This window comes from Anthonomus grandis, chromosome 13 (assembly GCF_022605725.1).
Source record: "Anthonomus grandis grandis chromosome 13, icAntGran1.3, whole genome shotgun sequence".
In the NCBI taxonomy this organism is placed as follows: Eukaryota; Metazoa; Arthropoda; class Insecta; order Coleoptera; family Curculionidae; genus Anthonomus; species Anthonomus grandis.
The window spans coordinates 519686-542105 of record NC_065558.1 but is presented as its reverse complement, the minus strand read 5'-3'; the positions used below and the strand labels follow the sequence as shown (position 1 = coordinate 542105).

General features: G+C 35.0%; 1 protein-coding gene across 2 annotated transcripts in view; it reads left to right on the top strand.

Annotated features, from left to right (window-relative positions):
* LOC126743599 (uncharacterized) overlaps window positions 1–22316 on the top strand; it is a 134401-nt gene extending 112085 nt beyond the window's left edge. For both annotated transcript variants that reach the window (XM_050450766.1, XM_050450767.1), the window contains 5 exons: window positions 3357–3505; window positions 9256–9531; window positions 12614–12775; window positions 15573–15756; window positions 15812–22316. In XM_050450766.1, coding sequence (XP_050306723.1) covers window positions 3357–3505; window positions 9256–9531; window positions 12614–12775; window positions 15573–15756; window positions 15812–16653 — 1613 coding nt within the window. In that variant the 3' untranslated portion in view covers window positions 16654–22316. The remainder of the gene's footprint in view (window positions 1–3356; window positions 3506–9255; window positions 9532–12613; window positions 12776–15572; window positions 15757–15811) is intronic.
* Window positions 22317–22420: the final 104 nt, after the last annotated feature.

Below are 22420 nucleotides of genomic sequence, written 5' to 3'. Positions count from 1 at the left end.
GACGTCGCTGATTGATGGACTATGATATGCCCTTTATGATTTATTCTCTTTTTACTACTTCGCCATTAAATTTAGCCATAAAAGTGGTGGAACTTGATATTGTAATTTGAGCCAAAGAATACCTTTTTTACTCAAATATAAGTCTTTGAATGGTGCAAGCTCGTTGGTCTATAGTTAATTTTTTTACATAAAGATCTATTGCACTTCAAGTGGATGTGTTAAATACAAGTTCACATTTACCACATATATCATGATCACTTTACTGTATTTTATAGTCTGGCATCATTGCATTAAGCATTCCATTTAATGCGATAGGATATCGAATTAAAATTATATATGAGTGATATTTAAAATGATGGTAACAAGTTTCGACTATATATTGCTCTAAAGAGCACGTTTTAGCATGTTATATTTTATAAAGCACATTCATTCATTCATCAACATTCACTTCACCTTATTTCCCATGAAAATAAAATAAAATCTTGAAATTTAAACTTATATATTATTTTCTCTCTATCACTGTTCATGGTCTAATACGATAGATCGATTATAAAATAGTTTTGCAATCCGATTCGATTCGATTATACCCGAAAAATGAAAAAACCCAAACTTTGAAGGTCGATATCTCAGCTTCTGTGGGTCCTATCGGGAAAATTCCAACGGTTTTGTCTTAGTTTTATCATTCCGAATCCAACGAGACCTTCCGCAAGGTCGTAGCTGTCATATTAGCTGAGATATCGCATTTTTGGAGCCCATTTTTGGGCTCAAAAACGAGGTCGAAAAATGACTTTTTTCGAATTTTCAAAGTGCTCTCATTCAGTTATTTCTGCTCGAATCTCAATATAACCCGGTGTTTTCGTGATGTGGGTGATGAGAGGAACCCGCTGGTATAATTAGTTCGATTTTGAAAAAAATCTATTTTTGGTGAAAAATTCGATACGGGGGGGTATACCTGAAAAATGAAAAATCCCAAACTTTGGAAGTCGATATCTCGACTTCTATGGGTCCTATCGGGAAATTTCCAACAGTTTTGTCTTAGTTTTATCATTCCAAATCCAACGAGACCTTCCGCAAAGTCGTAGCTGTCATATTAGCTGAGATATCGCATTTTTGGAGCCCATTTTTGGCCTCAAAAACGAGGTCAAAAAATGACTTTTTCCGAATTTTCAACATGCTCGCATTCAGTTATTTCTGCTCGAATCCCATTATAACCCGGTGTTTTCGTGATGTCCTTGATGAGAGCAAACCGCTGGTATAGTTAGTTCGATTTTAAAAAATAACAATTTTTGGTGAAAAATTCGATACGGGGGGGTATACCCGAAAAATGAAAAATCCCAAACTTTGGAAGTCGATATCTCGACTTCTATGGGTCCTATCGGGAAATTTCCAACAGTTTTGTCTTAGTTTTATCATTCCAAATCCAACGAGACCTTCCGCAAAGTCGTAGCTGTCATATTAGCTGAGATATCGCATTTTTGGAGCCCATTTTTGGCCTCAAAAACGAGGTCAAAAAATGACTTTTTCCGAATTTTCAACATGCTCGCATTCAGTTATTTCTGCTCGAATTCCAATATAACCCGGTGTTTTCGTGATGTGGGTGATGAGAGGAACCCGCTGGTATAATTAGTTCGATTTTGAAAAAAATCAATTTTTGGTGAAAAATTCGATACGGGGGGGTATACCCGAAAAATGAAAAATCCCAAACTTTGGAGGTCGATATCTCAGCTTCTATGGGTCCTATCGGAAAAATTCCAACGGTTTTGTCTTAGTTTTAGCATTCCGAATCCAACGAGACCTTCAGCAAGGTCGTAGCTGTCATATTAGCTGAGATATCGCATTTTTGGAGCCCATTTTTGGCCTCTAAAACGAGGTCGAAAAATGACTTTTTCCGAATTTTCAAAGTGCTCGCATTCAGTTATTTCTGCTCGAATCCCATTATAACCCGGTGTTTTCGTGATGTGAGTGATGAGAGGAACCCGCTGGTATAGTTAGTTCGATTTTGAAAAAAATCAATTTTTGGTGAAAAATTCGGTACGGGGGGGTATACCCGAAAAATGAAAAATCTTTAACTTTGGAAGTCGATATCTCGGCTTCTATGGGTCCTATCGGGAAAATTCCAACGGTTTTGTCTTAGTTTTATCATTCCGAATCCAACGAGACCTTCCGCAAGGTCGTAGCTATCATATTAGCTGAGATATCGCATTTTTGGAGCCCATTTTTGGCCTCTAAAACGAGGTCGAAAAATGACTTTTTCCGAATTTTCAAAGTGCTCGCATTCAGTTATTTCTGCTCGAATCCCATTATAACCCGGTGTTTTCGTGATGTGAGTGATGAGAGGAACCCGCTGGTATAGTTAGTTCGATTTTGAAAAAAATCAATTTTTGGTGAAAAATTCGGTACGAGGGGGTATACCCGAAAAATGAAAAATCTTTAACTTTGGAAGTCGATATCTCGGCTTCTATGGGTCCTATCGGGAAAATTCCAACGGTTTTGTCTTAGTTTTATCATTCCGAATCCAACGAGACCTTCCGCAAGGTCGTAGCTATCATATTAGCTGAGATATCGCATTTTTGGAGCCCATTTTTGGCCTCAAAAACGAGGTCGAAAAATGACTTTTTCCGAATTTTCAAAGTGCTCTCATTCAGTTATTTCTGCTCGAATCCCATTATAACCCGGTGTTTTCGTGATGTGAGTGATGAGAGGAACCCGCTGGTATAGTTAGTTCGATTTTGAAAAAAAATCAATTTTTGGTGAAAAATTCGATACGGGGGGGTATACCCGAAAAATGAAAAATCTTCAACTTTGGAAGTCGATATCTCGGCTTCTATGGGTCCTATCGGGAAAATTCCAACGGTTTTGTCTTAGTTTTATCATTCCGAATCCAACGAGACCTTCCGCAAGGTCGTAGCTATCATATTAGCTGAGATATCGCATTTTTGAAACCCATTTTTGACCTCAAAAACGAGGTCGAAAAATGACTTTTTCTGAATTTTCAAAGTTTATTCATTCAATTATTTCTGCTCGAATCCCATTATAATCCGGTGTTTTTATGATGTCCTTGATGAGAGCAAGCCGCTGGTATAGTTAATTTCGGTTCTGTACAAATCTTGTTACTCGATTACTATTTCTGCAATTTTACCCTGATATTCACTTGTTTATAGAAAACACTTTATTATAATAAAAAATATGCACTAAAATACTGTTTTATATAAAAATATTTATTAATAAACAATTTTATTCAAACCGACGAGGGTCGTGCATTCTTAAACAAACCCCTGCTCACTGTACATTAAAAAATTGTCCGATTTTATTCCGGCTTCCGCTCATGTGTTTTAATTAATAAAAATCCGTTTTAGTACCGTCGTGGGCAGTGGGTCCCAGAGGATGCCTCCTCACCGAATTGCCCTCTTTGACCGTCCTCTACATCCCGGAACAATCGGCATTGGAGCTGACGTCCGACTGTGGTCTGGACGGCACAAAGAGAATCGCTTGCAAAGGAAATGCGGTAAGTCGTTCGCATTCAATTACTTTCTCTTTTTTCTTTAATTAGCTTTTAGCGAGAGGGATTTAACTGACTATGTATGCTCTGTTTTAAAAAGTGATTATGACGTAAAAAGAGTCTAATTTTATGATGATTTTTGCCTCGAAACATGTGTGAAAAATAGAGCTATTCATTCTGAAAATTACGCCTGGAAAAATGATGTTTGTTTTGCTATTCCTTCAAGATGCTATAAATTTTCAATGGCACAAATTCGAATATTTAAACGAGCTTTCCCGATTGTTGAGTTTCCTTTTATTGTAGAATAGGTTACAGACACAATGAGGATTTGTATGCAACGTACGCGAAAGGCATTTCAATAAAAATATGCGAACAGGATCCGGGTTAGTCAAGCAAACGTGCTCCCTTACAAAAAGAAAATCGAGTCCGATTGAACGCAAAAGCCCTTTTGCAAAATATCATAAGATCACTACGTTCGGGGAAACTTTAGTAATAAAATTGTTTGGCGAAAAACTTCTTCGTAAATACGTCTGTCAAGGGAAGGACTTTTTATATATTTTTCTCAATAGGTTTTTCTTGAATTTTATAGGCACAGTATTTTTAGATATTGTTGGAAAGTTCCAGTTGTATTTCTCATAAAAACACGTCAATTAAATTCACAACAACTTAAAGTCCAATATCAGCAGAAAGGAGCTTCTAAACAAGCGAACGTCATTCTGTTCTTTAGGTGGAACATTCCAGTTTCAAAGGGCTGATTTTTTTCCCGTCTCGCAATGGTGCATCCCTTTGCCTTACGAATTACGTAAGGGAAAAATGAAAAGAATTTTTCCGTTTCCTTTGGAAGATCTCGTCACGCTTTACGCTCCTTTAAAAGGTTCGCGTCTCTTAGTTAAGCGTTTTTGTTCCTGAAAAGGTGTAAAGGATTTTTTTTAAATCTATATTTTTATAAGCAATTTTTTTTTGAATTTGAAATTATTACAGGAAAATGTAACATTACTTAAAGTTCTATTGAGTATCAATCACAATGGAATTCATGGAAAATTAGATATAGAAATAAGTGACGATCACCTAGTTTTGCGGACTTTAAGAAATTTTTTGACACAATTCAACACGATAATAGAATTATTACAAAGGAAAAATATTGGTACTCGGGAATTAAAATCAATAGCAATAAAATCAACCTGTACTGGGTTTAAACAGTACAGGTTGATTTTATTACAGTAGGATTTTAAGTAAAATCTGTATTGTTGTGGCGAATTCATAATTTACTAGAGAGAATGAGTAATTTATTTTGCAATATCTATTCAAATAGAGTCGTAAAAAAATAAAAATAAAATCGCCAATATTCGGTTTTTTCCAAATATCTTCAAAACTATTCGGAATTTTTGAAATTTCAAAAGGGCGTTTTAATGAGCACCAAATTGCGCAACTTTGCCTCAATTTGACCGACCTCGTATCTCTTCTAGTTAACGAGATCATAATGATGAGGCTCGAATTTGGGACACCTTGTATATATATCTAGATGGTGAATTCTCAATCCGCTCTAAAACATCTTATACATCTCCCTCAACTGATTCAAGGTGATCCATTTAGGGACAGCCCTAAATTCAAAACTCGTCATCCAAACTGAAATTTTTACGGGAGAATGGGTGGACGGATGGATGCCTGTGGGAGAGATCAAGAGTGACAATCCCAATTTCGTCGGTACATAAAATACAGAACGAACCGAACGAAATCGAAGAAAAGGTTTCGCATGAGGGCCTTTTGAAGGGCGAATACACCATTGGAGGCGAAGGTTAAAGGGGGAGCAAGCAGCCCTTTTTGATTATTTTTTTTTTTAATAAATTAATCCCTGGCAATTTGTGAAATTAGAGTCGAGTCAGGTGGATTAAAAACAAAAACGTTACTGGTACTGATGAATGAATTAATAATGGAAGCACGGGAAGTATAATTTAGTCCTGCTTATGTGTTTTCGACCTTTCGAGGCACGAAGGTTTGTTCTTGTAAATGGGTATATAATTAAATAGGAAGTTTTGTCGAAAATAAAAAGTATATAAAATGTAATTGAAGAATTAACTTAATATAAAAGAAAATTAATGTAATGTGGGCGTTGTTTAAAGAATTGATTGCTTAAAAGTATCTTTGTGCAAATAACCATTTGTAAGAGAAACTAACAGTGTATGTGCTGTGCTGGGTTTGGTTATACTAGGATCACCTAAATTTTCTATTCAATCCTTTCTCATGAGGTGTCAAGCAATTCACAGGTATATATATGAATCATTAGATTATTTAAAATTAAAATGTGAGCTTTAAAATTAAATTTAATTTGTATTCCACATACGTAAAAAAGTCAAATGTCTATGGAATAAATTTTGTTTCATTTTTAATACATAGTTGTTTTCAACACTCTCTGGAAAATACTATTCTTGAAATTACGAGACATTAATTGTATGTTGTAAAATGGAAAATTACGTCAAATACCTGAAAGTAAAAGAAAAATTATTATAAAATCCTGAGCAATTTGAAATTTTAAACATATTTTTCTCATCCCTGGATATTCAGTTTTGCAAATACATCCTGACGTAAAGAATGGATTTCCCGTTATTTCATGGCCAATAACCCAAAAGTAATAACAAATGGCCTCAAATGCGTAGAATAAAATTTTTATTTGCTTCATTTTGTTTCAACACTCTCTGTAAAATAAAATTCCTGGAATAACAGTACATTAAATGTCTGAGATAAAATGAAAAACCACGTCAAATGCCTGGAATTGATAAAAAATTACTACAAAATCGTAAGTAATTTAAAATCCTAAAAATATCTTTCGCATCCTTGGATGTTCCTTTTTGAAAATGCATACTGAAGTAAAGAATGAATTTTCCGGAATTTCGTGGGCAATAATTCAAAAAATGCCTGGAATAAATTTCTTATTTGCTTCATTTTGAATAGTTTTTTCAACGTTTTCTGGAAAACAGAATTCTTTGAATTAAGAGAAACTAAGTGTCTGGTGTAGTTAATATTTATGTATTAAAATTTAATCACACTGTATACTATAATATAATTAAAATTAGTAATTGGTGTAAGTAGGTTAGTGAGATTATTTTTATATTGTCTTATTATTTTTATAAATATATTTTGAAGGTTGAAATCGTACTATGTACCATTTTTTTATGTTGAAATATATATAGCTGTTCTTAAAGTAGCATGTATCATTTTCTACTGCTTTAAATCCCCCATATATTATAGTGGAATAAAATGAAAAATCACGTCAAATGCCTGCAAAAAAAAGGTGTGTGACAAAGTGACAAAATCCTAAAAAAATGTTTCGCATCCCTGGAAGACAAAAAACTGACATCCAATGCCTGGAATAAAGTAAGAAATTATACAAGATGTTTGGAAGACAGTGGATTGGCAGACGTGGTGCAATCTAATGGCCTGCGCGGTCTCCGGACCTAACCCCACTAGACTTTTTTCTTTGGGGCTACTTAAAAAGCAAAGTTTATAAAACTCCACCTGAAAGTATTGAGAATTTAAAAAAATAGAATATTTCAAGAATGCAGAGAAATTAGCGGACTCTTGCCGATGTTCGTAAGGAGAAAATAGGCTTTTTTATTGTCTTGCTAATAACGGCGCGTATTTTGAACATTTTATAAAATAAATTCGTTAAACTAATTAAATTTGTTTTTCTACCCTACCGATTTACACTTTAATTGCTTCTTGGTCAATCAATTTTATTTTTTTTACAACCATTGATAGCATAATGAATGCCCTTTAAAATAATGTATCACACCATGGGGTAGCCATTTGACACACCAAAGTTTGGCGTAAATAAAATATTCATTATTTCTAGACATTTTCGCTAACTATTTGCTTACACATTTACCGATTTAATTTCTTTTGGTACCTTTGAATAGAGAATTTTACGCTGCTTACTATGATGTATCACACGATGGGGGTTCCCGTTTGACATATTAAAGTGAGGTTAGCTGGAGGTGATTGACAGAACTTCAGTAAATGCATAATTAAACGTCCCCCTGTAAGAAAGTTATTAAGGGTGGATCGTTTTGAAATGAAAGCACTGTATATATAGAAAACATAAAAAATCCTTGTCAATACTAGAGATATAGGAATAAATCACTGGAAGCCATAATAAATTACTCCAAATATCTAGAAGACATTGGAGCTATAAATGATTATATTATGTGTCTTTTATATTAATTTTAATTAAATAATTATTGTACAGAGTGATAAGGATACAGAGCTTTCGAACAAATATTATGAAACGAATAAATATGAAAGTGCAAATACGTTAATAATTATTCTCTTAGTTTATTCGTATTTTGTAGTTAAAGTTGATTAGTAGGGTTTAGTATAATATTTTAATCTATAGTGTCCAGTTTTTAAGTAGTTCACTTGGTTTAAGGGTCCTATTTTGGCCCCAATTTAGGTTATATTGTTGTAAATCCCTGTATTTTACATTTTCTAGAATTTGTATACTTGGTTTCCTTGACTGTCAGTATTCTCTTGTAATTATTAGCAAAAGGCAATGAAGACAATTCTAAGTCATTAAAAGAGACGCGTTTCCATGGAATTTTATTCAATTCATGCCTTGGAAATAATTAAACGACAGTCAATGCGAATCAGGTTAGGGTTTTCGATGCTATCAATAAAACTAGGTTCCTAAATTTCGTTACAATTTATTTATATGCCTGAAAATATTAGTTATCAAAAACACACACGTCAATTCTCTGTTAATTTTTTTCATGTTTTCATATTTCTGAAAAATATACAGGGAGCGTCAAGAAATCAGGTCAACTCTCAACTTTATTATTTTAAATAGAACAGCCCATTTATTATTGCATTTTTAGATTCTTTGATAAATTCTTAACGCATTTCATCTATAACATCCTATATCAATCTTAAACTGTTTTCGAAATATAAAAAATTGAAAATGAAAATTATTAAAAACTTTATCAGGCTTTAAAATCTAATTTATGTACATAATTTATTTACTATAAAATTTAAGTTTTCCAATTAAATGGATAGGTAGGGGATACCCAATGGCCAGCTAGGTTCCCAGACCTGTCCTCTGTAGATTTTTTTTGAGGCTATTTCAAAAACAGACGATTTGTCACAACACCGTAAAAAAAATATAGGGGATTTAAAACAGCCCATAATAAAATATGAAGTTGGCCAAATTACTCGAGAAATTATTTAAAACGTTATTGACAAATTTTATTTCAACCTTGCGTATTGTCAGGAAGTGCAAGGAAAGCATTTTGAACATTTAATTAAATAGTTTTGCTTTGTACCAAAGTTTCTATTACAATACCTTTATTAAAAAAGGGCGTTATTTGCTTGGGATTTTGAAACTAGAAATTTGTTTTTTTTTTTTAATGTAAGCTTCAATTAAATATAAAGTTATTGGTTAACGACAGCTTATTAGAAAAGTGTAACCCGTACTTCTTCAATTTAAATCATTTAGATTGTACAAGCAGAAATTTAACATGCAAAAAAAAGAGAATTGACGTGTTAAAGCATTTTTTAATCAAGTAATTTATTTATCTGTAAAAGGGATTTTTCCAGACTTTTTGAACACACTGTATATATGTTAATTGCTTGACTACCTCATTAGGACGAATTGAATGAGGTCCTTTAGAAAATCTAAGTGTACTACCTGGCATAACCAAAGACACTATTGGTAGTTCTCTTGCAAATAATCCTTGAGCAAATAACTAAAAAAAAATCCATTTCAGGATCATGAAAAGATGCTGAAAGAACTGAGGTGCGTGATCCCGGAGGACCTGCAAGATCCCTCGGGATCCGACGAGAAAACGGCGGCGAAACCCTCGACCGCCTCCGACTACGAGACGACGACGTTCGATGAGGATTTCGTCAGCGAGTCGGGCAGGACCACGAAAAGTTGGACCTCGAACACGATTAATTCGGACGTCGGGACGCCGACGCGTCATCGTCGCGAAACCGAGGACACCCTCAGTCCCGTCGTGTCTACCAAGAGCAGTTTCAAACAGGTGAGAAAGAGACACGTCAAATCAAATAAAATAATGCTTTATTCGTCTAAAACACCAAAGGGTTGTTAACAAAGCTGTGGTAAAAAAATATTGTAGCGTTTTATTTTTCTATTCCTTATGTTCACTCACGCTCCATTGACATTTCATTAATTTCAATAATTATACATTAATAATTTCAGTCAACTTCTTTTATTCATATTTCTTTAAATGACACATTACTACTGTAACGCATCACTCTTCTGGTTTAATTATCCATGCTATCTGTTGACGGTCCATGACGTCTCTGATTGGCTGATATTGACAGCTCAGGCGAGAAATGGGGTCGTTATTTATTTAGTCGGTACTGCGTCCATTTTTCGAGGACTTGTTCCCGTGTTGCAGGTAGGAGCGCACGTAAAAGGCCAGTTTTTTTATTTCCGAAGTTTGTGAAGCAGGAAGTGGTGTTGAATTTTATGACCATTTAGGTATTTTGAATGTTTTTAAAATTTATTGGCACTTTACTGGTCCTTAAGCTTATTGGATTCTAAGAACGGAAAAGACCTTTATTTTTGTTTGTTTTGTTAAGTGTTTCCATATGCGAGACCATCTGGAATTTCGTTAGGCAAAATAAGGGTCGCCTTTCTCTTTTCGGTAATTTAGATAGTGAGTTAAGGAGTAGACAGAGAGACTTCAGCGAAGCAATAGCATTGCTCTTTAGTCTTTCGATTCCGTTTTTCATTCTTTGTAACGCGTAGTTTAAGTTTATTTGAAATACATTTTTTGTCTGGTTTATTGGAAGTGTTCTGATTTATTCTGCTTGAACCCTAATATTTAACAAGTGGTCAATATGGTTTATAATTAATGGTCCTTAATCTTGTTCCTTTAGGGAACCGTTTATTTCATAATTCTGGTGCAGGATGCCCAAGATTTTGATGGATAGATAATGAAACTTAGCAAGGGTTTTATTTTTTCGTTTTCCTATATTTATTCTTCTTCAATTGTTGATGGCTGCAGACTTTTGATTTCCCCGGGAAATTGCTGAAAGCGGTGAAGCTGGGGCTAGAGTTTGAGATTCCCAGTCCGGATAGCTGAGCTACAAATGGCATACATTCACAGCCTCGATTTTGAAGGCTAGCCGTTCATTTCTTGGAGGAATATATAGGCCAGAAAAATTTATTTTTCAATTGCTTGGAAGTAATTTGTTTAGTTTTATTTGTGCATTTTTCCTGTGTCTATGACTTGTTCATATATGTATGCCACAGTCGTTGTTTCAATTATTTGTTTATTACTAGACACACACTTTTCTTAGAATTTTCTTAAGTATTACAGTATGTACCCTTTGAATTCATGAAACGTGAAACCTGTTTTTTTTTGTATTGTATCATTATTATTGAAAATTTCATTTTTTCAGCTACCTGGACATAATTCCATATTTTTTCCAGGCAGTTGAACTCATTTCTAGTTTTCCCAGAAACTTGAAAATTCATTCTTCAACTGCCTGGAAGTAATTTCTCATTTGTCATTCATTCACTTATTTTTAGTTCTCTTCTTCTTATCTCTTCTTTTCTCCTAATACCTTGACTTGACAACTGTCTTGAATATGTAATATACATAATAGAAGACCAAGTTTTCCAGGACCATTAATAATTTTAATAATAAAACAAATAGAGGTTAGGAAATTCAACTATATTTGTCACCGTTGAAGGTTGACAGCTTTAAAGATTTGACAATTTGACGATTTTAAAAAAGTTATTTTTGACTGTATCTACTAGTTAATTTTATCTTGCAAATATTATATATTTCTAGGCTAGGGACTATAGATAAGCTATAGATCATTAGATTTAGTACAAATAATACGAATCACTAAGTTAATACGATTCTAAGCTGAATAACAAATTTCTTAATACTATTAAGTCGTGTACATGAAGATTAAATGATGACGTCTAGACCAAAGAATGTCAATTTTATATCACATACACGCAATGTTGTCGTGCATATATTGAAATGCAGACAATGGAATTACAAATTGTCGCATGGCAACGTTGTAATGTGAAAAGTGTGTAAATGACACATTATGACACTCTATGGCACATAATGATCCAAACACTTTGGAATATAATGTCAAACTTTTGACACATAGATGCGACGTTGCAGTGTAACAATGACATCATTCAATTGACAGATAGACACGATGTTGCCGAACTGTGCGATTTTTTTTTGTTATAGGCACGAACTAAGTAAATATACCTGGACTGCCAATTCATTGAAAAGTAAATGACCACTACTAGGGGGCCGCCATTTTGCGTGATTGTGTCCTTTCGATGTTGGTCACTTTGACAAATTTCAGTTGTGCCAATTGTAGGGAAATGAAACAATTAAAGTTTTTGGGAGGTTATGTTTTCAAATACAAAATAAATAGTTAGGTACATTTAGTTAAGAATTCAAGATATCTTATATCTTATAAATCCTAATACCATGAAAATAATGATCTTCATTTAAATTTTTGCTAGTATTTACTTAACAAATTCAGTTAAAAACACTTTTTGACTTTTACTTTTCTTCTATGTACAGTGGTTTCCACATTAATAGGTACAACCATCTATAAAAATCAAAATATAGATGATTTTATGAGGCTTTGTAATTAGCAAGGGTTTATATAAAAATAAACAACTCTATATATTATTCCATCATAAACACAGACAGACAATTCACAATAATTCGGTTTTGAAAAACAGTGAACCAAATACGTTTAAATAAAGATGGTGATACATTATTTACGTATTAAATAAGAAGGAAGCTATATCGCCTGTTGTAGACGTTTTTTGTTGGCAACACTGAAAATGTTCAGAGTAACCAACATCAAAAGGATGCAAAATGACGACCACTAGGCAGTGGTCATCATGCGGGTATCGTGGCCATAAGCATTAGCAGTCCAGGTATATTTATTAAATTCGTGGATCCAAACACTTTGGAATATAACATCAAACTTTTAACGCATAGATGCAGTAACAATGACAATATTCAATTGACAGAATGGCACGATGTTGCCAAGCTGCGCGATTTTCTTTTAATAAATGACGCATATACGACACTTTTTTCACAGACTTCCGAAGCTGACTTATCTTGGCACCAGGATAAGACGATCCTGACAACTTCACCATCATCTGGAGAAAACCAGTTTGACCCCACCTCGGTCGGCGGCAACGTGAACTTTGACACATCCACCCACGTTACCGCGGTACCTGCTGACACTACGAAAGAAACGGTAAGCGAAACTTTTGAAAATAAAAAAGGGGCAATTTTTCAATTCGTCTTATCGACCTTGTCCTTTATTCCCGGGGCATTTTATCCGTTTCTTGCGATGTCATCGGTGCCCGAGTGCGGCGTTTAATTTAAGATCCCTCGACGCGATTTATGGACCGAAGGGGGAAATCCCATCGGCAAAGTTCGATATCCAGGATCCGGATTTTCCAATATAAAAAAAGAAACTTTTCAGGCCTGAAACACATCAGAATTATTCCGGAAAACTTGCGGGTTATCATAAATAATCTTCTGGAATAATATCCAACGAAACTTTGACCATCTGAGCATTATATAGATACACTTCTGTACAGTTCTAAGCGGTATAGATTACAAAGGGATCCCTTAATACCTGTACGTCGGGACGCCTGGATCCGAACACTTCCGTTAGGGATTTCCCGCCATAAATTTGAGGATCCACAGTTAAATGGGACGTCGGTTTTAACGGCGTCGCGACGCCCGATCTCTGATTAAGCATGACGTGCTACGGACACAAGGTTGTTAAGGAAGCTCTTTGATAGATAATTAATTGGGAGTATTGGGTGTATGTAGATGGAAGGGCAAGGAAGCTTTTTTCCATAGCCTTAGCTAGGAAAAAATAGTTTAAAAGCGTATTAGAACAATTAATGCAATAGACTATACAGTGCGAACGTAAAGGTTGGAATAAATTCATTTAAAATTCAGGGGTATGTTCAAAAAAAAAACGCTCGGACATGTCGATTTTTATTTTTAACTGCGGGTTTTCTTACTATAATTTTATGTATACAGGGTGGCCCAAAAATAAGTTACGGTCATCAACGTAATTTTTTTAAATGTAAACACCTATTTTTTATTTTAGATTTGGGTTCTACATCAAATTCTAAGTACATTTCATGTACCATGTCCTATACCTAAACTCGACCGTTGACGATTGAACACAATAAAAGGCTATTTTTGGAAGAGTTATTTATATCAAGCAACCTATCAGTTATTGTTTGGTTATTTACATTTGTGGTTGGTGTTTTTGATTGTTAACTTGTCACAATTTGTTGACATCAAATAATTTTGAGTGAATTTAGTTTGATTTAGATGCCTAAGCAAAGTTTTGCTTGTGTTAGGTTTATCAAAAGATAAAATTAAAATTTCAAAAAATGGTACGTCTTAGTGAGCGAGAGCGAATAGAGATTTTGATGATGATTGGTTATGGAAACAGGATGCGCACTCAGATGGAAGTCTGTGAAATTTATCATGCCAAGTATCCTGATAGGCCACGTATATCTCAAAGTACTGTCAGTAAAATAGAACAGAAATATCGGGATTTGGGTCATGTCAGGGATAATTATACGAAAGGTCGGTCAAGTATATCAGAAGAGAAGCAACTAAATGTTTTCCTGGCAGTTGGAGAAGATTGCCATAAAACGACTCGCAATATTGCGTTAGAAAATCAGATATCCCAGGCATCCGTCGTTAAGTATTTAGGTATAAATAAATTGCACCTTTACAAAGTTCAATTGGTTCATGAACTAAATGAAGATGACCCAGATAGGCGTTTAGAATTTTGTGAGAGACTTATGGACTTGTGCCATGCTAATCCACAATTTTCAAAAAAATTGTATTTTCTGATGAGGCAACGTTTTGTCTTCATGGTAATGTAAACCGGCAAAACTGCCGATATTGGGCTACTGAAAATCCGCACTGGATGATGGAGTGCCACAGCCAAGTCCCTCAAAAAGTAAATGTTTGGGCGGGGGTGATTGAAAACAGGGTTATAGGGCCCTTTTTCTTTGAAGGATACTTGAATGGTGAGAGGTATTTAGAGTTTTTAGAAAATGACTTGGTTCCATGCCTTGCCACTTTATACCTCGATCCAGAAGACCCGGATATATTAGATAATTCCTTATGGTATCAGCAAGATGGAGCTCCAGCCCATTACACTCGTCCCGTGCGCCAGTACCTGAATACCGTTTTCCCTGGACGTTGGATTGGTCGGAGGGGTGCAATTGAATGGCCGGCCAGATCGCCGGATCTGACTCCTTTAGATTTTTTTTTGTGGGGGTATCTTAAGTTCAAAGTTTATGTTAATAGGCCAAACAACATTGAAGACTTAAAAATTAGAATAACGGAAGAAATAAGATTGATAGAACTTTCTGTTATCGATAACGTTTTACAAGAATTTCAGCATCGACTATATATTGCCAAGAGGTTCGTGGCAGCCATTTTCAACACTTAATAAATTAATTAAAATATTTTTATGTATTCTTGCTTGATATAAATAACTCTTCCAAAAATAGCCTTTTATTGTGTTCAATCGTCAACGGTCGAGTTTAGGTATAGGACATGGTACATGAAATATACTTAGAATTTGATGTAGAACCTAAATCTAAAATAAAAAATAGGTGTTTACATTTAAAAAAAATACGTTGATGACCGTAACTTATTTTTGGGCCACCCTGTATACATAAAATTATAGTAAGAAAACCCGCAGTTAAAAATAAAAATCGACATGTCCGAGCGTTTTTTTTTTGAACATACCCCTGAATTTTAAATGAATTTATTCCAACATTTACGTTCGCACTGTATATTATGATATACATACATATAACAGACTGTATCTTTTGCTTTGTTATAAATCCCTAAAGAAAAAGTACCAACAAGCTTTTAAATAGAGCAGCTTCGGTACTAATCGTTTATTTCTTCTTTGTACTTATGCGTAAAGTAGAATAAGTATTTTGTATTTAAATTTTGTAATTTTGGAAATAAACGTATTATTATTATTATTCCAGAAAAACCAGTTTGCAACCACGACACAACCAAGTGCCTCCACCCTCCACTCCATCCCCTTGGCTACCACCGCAAGGGCTACTGCCACAAAAGAGAAAAACATTACCATCACCACTCAGTCAGCAAACATCGACGACTATCCGAGCGCCATCAATCAAGGCCAATTATTCAGCATCATAGAGAACGGTAGCACAATCACTTCCCTATTCATAAGCCTTAAAATACCAACAAACCCTTTTAGGTACAATGTTTGACATAATCGAGCTGAACGAAACCGAACAAGAAGCGAACAAACCTAAACAGGAATCAACCACCAGCGTCCCAACCAAAAAACCTGGATCGACCAAAAAACCTATCCGACCCACCAAGAAAGCCATTAAACTATTGACCACCACTGCAAAACCCATTCAGAACGTGGACGAACTAGAAGAGAACCTCACCAAAGAGTTCGAAATGATGCCGGAGATCCACGACACCTCCCTAACCTTAAACAGGACCTTCAGGAAGGAGCCTCCGCCACCCAAAGAGGACGAGCATTCCAACCTGGAAACCGGAAGCCAATTCGGGGTCCCTAGAGTCATAAACTTCACTGTAACCAACTCCTTATTGGAGCCTGAAGATGAGGAACTCCAAGCGGACCAACCGTCATCAGAAGCCAATAACACCGACGTACTGATATCCAGAGAGGAGGACAAAAACGGGACCAAACTGGACCATCACGATGACGCAGTCACGTTGCAACCACCATCGACTACCGAAGATCAAACCAAGAATTACATGAAGGTCGAAACTAGTAATCACAATGATGTACCATTGCACCCGATCGATCCGAGGTTGTACATATTAAATGGTCATCATTTGGCGCAGAACAACCAGTCCGAACCTGTTCATAAGTCGGTCGTGTCCAAGGAGGATTTTTTGCCAAAGACTTTGATTGGTGAGAGCAGCACGATGATTCTGGATAACTACACTGAGCACCCGTTTCCCTCCGATGAGCCCAAGAAGATCAATAGACACAGGAGTTTGCACGCGAGCAAACCGAGGAAGTTTTATCCGTATTTTTTTAGTAGAATGTTAGGTTGAACCCCTTCCTCACTCTCTAAACTATTTCTGTCATTTGTGTCAAATTATAATATATACTATGAGCCACTCAGATAATTATTATGTACTGTGCTTGGGTCAGTGTCGTTGATCTATTAGATATACTAATAATTGTTATTTTCGTATGTGGTGAGAATAATCAAGATTAAAGGGTTAGGGAACGGTTTTAGTTCAAGGGAGAAATTACGCTGGTGGTTTATAGTAAACTGCATCGTTAGGCAAAAAATAACAATTTTAAACGGGACAGCTTATAAATTGTGTCGTTTTTGTATGTATGTATGTGAAATTTCAATCATTTTGAACATGGTATATTTTACCATATTTCACTGCTTTGAAAAGACGTCAAGTGCCTTTAAGGCCTTCTAAAGAATAATGGGTTTCACTCAACTGAGTGACTTCAACTGCCTGGAAGAAAGTAAGAATGACTTTAATTGCCTGAAAGACTAACTGGAAAATAAAAAGAGCATCAGTTGATTCAAAAGATCTTGAGTGACTATTGGGAATTATACAGGGTGTCCCAAAAGTACGGACACACCCAAAAATCTTGGGAAATATGGGCGCTAGAAAAAATCTTTAAATACAAAAGTTTTGGGGAATCAATCGGTGCATCTGATGGTGACCTTAAACTTGACCTTCAGGGTTATTTGAAGGTCAAAGCGATTTTTTTAAATAGGAACCCCTATTTTTGACACCGGATTCTGAAAGAGCGGAAAATTTTACGTCCGTGCATGAGGTTGAAGTAATCCCAAGAGGTCAAATAATGACTCCTTAAAAATCTCGCGAGTTCCGTGGTAAAAGAAAACAAATAAAGGTCATACCCTAGGTAAGTATTAACGAGGAACCCAACGGTGACCTTAAATTTGACGTTGAACCTTATTTTTAAGGTCATTTGAAGGTCGACCTCACTTCTTCAAATGGAAATCCTTGTAAAGGCTGAAATTTGTTGAAATAGGTTCGAAGGGGCATACCGCGCCACGTTAGTAAAACCCCATCTTTTAAAGTCAAAATCTATATTAAAAGTTCAAACCAAAAGTATATATAATTACATCCATACACATTTACACAAGTCAGCACCTTTTTAGTATTTCACCCTTTGCTTAATATAAAGACCCATTTATTTCCTAATAGTTTGCAATTTAATGTACCAAATTATGACATCGTCTGGAGGTGCTAATAAACTCTAATATTATACTCGTAATATAGGATATTTTGCAATTGTCTAATTTTGCTCAATAAACATCCGTTACATCCTTATTATTTGACCTCTATTTGATCTCTTGGGATTACTTCAACCTCATACCTCAATACGTACCCGGACGTAAAATTTTCCGCTCTTTCAGAATCCGGTGTCAAAAATAGGGGTTCGCATTTAAAAAAATTGCTTTGACCTTCAATTAACCTTGAAGATCAAGCTCAAGGTCAAATTTAAGGTCACCATTAGATGCACCGATTGATTTCCCAAAACTTTTGTATTTAAAGATTTTTTCTAGCGCCCATATTTCCCAAGATTTTTGGGTGTGTCCATACTTTTGGGACACCCCGTATGCAAAAATTAGTTCAGCTGCCTGAAAACTTACTTGGAATATTATTAAGAGTCTTTAGAAAAGCACAAGTAAGTTAAGCAGCTTTAAAAGAAGATTATATACTAAATATATATTCTAGGCACTTAAGAGAAAGACGTTTTTTGCATTAGCTGCCTGAAATTAGTCAATAGTTTTTACAGGCATTTAAGAGAACTAGAGCTAAAGTCAGAAAGGCATAAGAGACTTTACTTAAATGCGCCATTACTAAGCAATTTCTTTAATAAAAATAATATGAAACTTACTTATGAGCATCGTGGACAAATTGACTAACCATCGAAAAAATAGAGAGAACTTCAACAGCCTGATAAAGTGACTTATAAGAGTGACTTCAATTGCCTGGAAAGAAATTGAAAAAAAAATATAATTCCTTATGATTTCCTAGAGAGGAAACTTTTTTATCAAGTAGATAATGCGAATATGCCTAGAAAAATTGAAAATATCCTTGTGCAATAACTGGAAAAACCACCTTCTGTAAAAGGCTAAAGGTGACTTAACTTTACCGCTTTAAAATGTTGTTTTTATTTCAGGCAATTGAAAGATAATAGTATCTTAATTCCAAGCAATTAAAAAGGGATTTAACCCTTTGCAAGTTGTTGAAAATTCAATTGTCTGCAAAAAAATTAATTTTTTTCAAACTGAAAGGTAAAATTGCTTTACTGCTTGAAAACTAAAGGGAGCTTCAGTGGCCTGAAAAAAATAGCCCTACACATAAGAAATGGCTAACTCGACTACCTTGAATTGGCTTGACTTGTTTCACAAATAATAAGTGCGTGGAAAAAAATTATTATTATTCAAATATAGAGTCTACCTTCGTATGAAATGGTTCTCATATTTTTTTTTTTTACGTTTTTGTAATACCTTAGCAATCCTAAGCAACGCAACCTGGCCAGCTGACGGTCGATTCATCATCCAATGGTATGTCGTCAACAAGTTTAAGTTACTTTCAACTTGTACCACATGTGTATGTACATGTCTTGTACACGGGCTCCCGCACTATAATGCGTAAAGCATAATGATGTCATTGTTGTACATTTACTTTAATCTCATTTATGAGATTTAACAATAGTCTTTAAAATAAAAATAACTTAGTCAGTCTTAAACGAAAGCTATTATAACTTAAAGTGCCTGAACATACTGGGTAACTATCTGAAATATAAAGGAAACTTCAACAGTCTGATAAAAGTGACTTTAATTAATTGAAGAAAACAGAAATGACCTGATTTGGCTTCCAAGAATGACTTCGGTTGCCTTAAAAAGAATTTTTATAAAAAAGTCTGTAATAACTGTTTATGACTTCCTGAAAGAGAAAACTAAGAAGGAAATATTTTGTTTATTCTAGGCAATTGGAAGATAATAATTTCCTAATTCCAGGTAGTTGAGGACCCTTAAACTTAGATTTAAACCCTTGCAAGCTGTTGAAAATTCAAATGCTTGGAACGAAACTATTATTATTCAAATTGTCAGAAATATAGAAAAATAAAACCCAACTTAAAAAAAAATAACTATTTTAATTACAATTTAAGATTTAAAAATAAAATGAACAAAAGCAAACAAATATAAAAGTCACCGGGATCGACTTAAACTTTCAATACCGATCAATAACTCTTATACGGAATGCGTGATTGTACAGCTCCAGGTATGTCGGTCACTTCATACCGATCGGGCTCCAGGACTTTGCTGATCCTGTAAGGTCCTCGCCACTTAGACAAGAGTTTTCTGCTGGTCCCAGTATTTGAGACGTTGTAAGTCGCAACAGCACTAAATCATTCTCCACATACTGATGTCCAGGAATCCTCTTGGAGTCAAATCGGCGTTTTTGCTCAGCCTGATGATTCTCGGCGAGTCTTAACATTTCCGCTCGGATAGCTGTCACATCCAGCGGTTCCTCTTCAACCGATAAAATCTTGGTACCAACAACCTGTCAATTCCAGCCACTACGGTCTCACCCATTTTCGAGATGCTTTCAGCCAATGCACTCGAAGATGTTCCAGATGGGGAGTACCTTCTAGGGCTGCTCTTAGAGCGGTGATGTCTATCATGCTGCTGACGCCTTCCGCAAGCCACCCTCGACCCAACGCCTTCTCTAAAGAGCGGCTTGAGCCTCGACGACGATGACGTACCAGGGCTCTTTCGTCACGCCGAGATTCGCGTTCTCGATATTCGCGGCGCTCATAGTCTTCCTCGTAACTCGGCATTTTACACCAATGTTTTAAATAAACTAACACGGCGCGCAAGCGTATAATCCCACTTCTGATATCAGAAATATAGAAAAATACAACCCAACTTTAAAAAAAAAATAACAATTTTAATTACAATTTAAGATTTAAAAATAAAATGAACAAAAGCAACCAAAATACAAAAGTCACCGGGATCGACTTAAACTTTCAATAGTCAAAACCAATTGGTCTTTCCCTTCAATGCCCGCGTGTATTTCCTTTTCCCAGATTATGCTGAGATCGATATTCCCTTTCATAATATACCGTTGACCTGGACCACGATGACGACGGTACCAAGCCAGGTGCACCTATATACACGTGTTCCGAGACGTGATCCTTATTCGGCATATTTCTTACAATTAATAATTGAAGAAAACAGAAATGACTTGATTTGGCTTCCAAAACAAACATAAGAATGACTTCGGTTGCCTTCAAAAGAATTCTGACTCTTTATGACTTCCTAAAAGGGAAAAATTAAGAAGGAAATATTTTCTTAATTCCAGGCAATTGAAAGATAAGAATTTCTTAATTCCAGGCAGTTGAAGACCCTTAAACTTAATTTTAAACCCTTGCAAGCTGTTGAAAATTCCTGTGCTTGGAAAGAAATTTAAATCATTCAAAGTACCGCAGCTAAAATTGACTTAGAGCCAAATCGACTTACTACCAAACAAAACAACAATGACCTCATAATTTTGGAAAGAATAATGCAATTTTCTGTTTTGCATTAAAAAATTATAAATTAAGAAAAAATATTCCAGGCAGTTCAATTAGATAAATTCTGATTCTTTTTTAGGCAGTTAAATAGTTTTTGCCGAATATTTATAGTTTTGTCTTTAGGCAATTAAAGTTGCCTCTTGTTGAAATTCTTCAATCTTAGTCAATTGAAGCCAGCTAAAGAATTATCCCATTTGAACCTAATTTATTTTAAATAATTATTTAAATCAATTGCGAGAAATTAACAGTTATTCAGGTGCCAAATTTGACGTATCGTGTAAAACGATTGCAACTTTTCGACTCGTCATGTGTCAAATATATGTCATATGTGATAGCCAAAAGGTGTCATCTGCAAATATTTGACAGTCATTAACCATCAAGGAAATATTTGCCTTTTGACTGCAATACTGATGAGTCACCCTACTTAATAAACACGCAGGAAATGATAGCTGTATCACAGTAAGCACCCTGTTAATAAAGAAATTCCTTTTAAAAGCCACTCTTTGGAAGTATTGGTTCTCATTCAAGATTGCTGACCTGCCTGAGATACTCAATTAAAAAAAAAACGCAACAACAATTTTTTCAAGACTTCTTGTGCCAGAAATTATGTTTTCTTATATAGTCCTAGATCCTAGTAAAACATAGGGGAGAATTTTTTAGATAATTATAGCCAATACAGGTAGGAATAACTAGTTCCCCGATTTTATATTTACATCCTTAGGAACACGTTTAGTTGTTGACAAAAAAAAAGGAAAAAAAAAACACAAAATTGATCTGCGTGCGGATTTTTCGAAATTTATTATATATTTGTTAGGGCGTAGGTTAAGTTTACATACTAATAAGTATTTATATAATCTAAGCTATACACCCACACACACACCGTCCTTTGCTTAAATCACACGATTTTTAAATAAAAAATTAATGAATGTGCCTCTAAATTTAAATCGGTTTTTAAAATGTCATTAAAAGGCTTTGCCGGCATTATTTTTGTCATATTTGTTAGAGCGGAACATCTTGCGCGGTGTTCTTTACACTGTTCTAGCCTAATATATATTGAGTAATTATTATGTATTTTGCACTAAATCTGTCTTGATGTGTACATATAATACTCGTAATATATACCTTAAAAGTTTCAGAGTATTACTTATTTTTTGGGTCATGGAGTATATATGTATCTTAATGCGATATCGTTGCTATATGTTGCAAATAGATTATCGCAACATAATCGCACCGTCT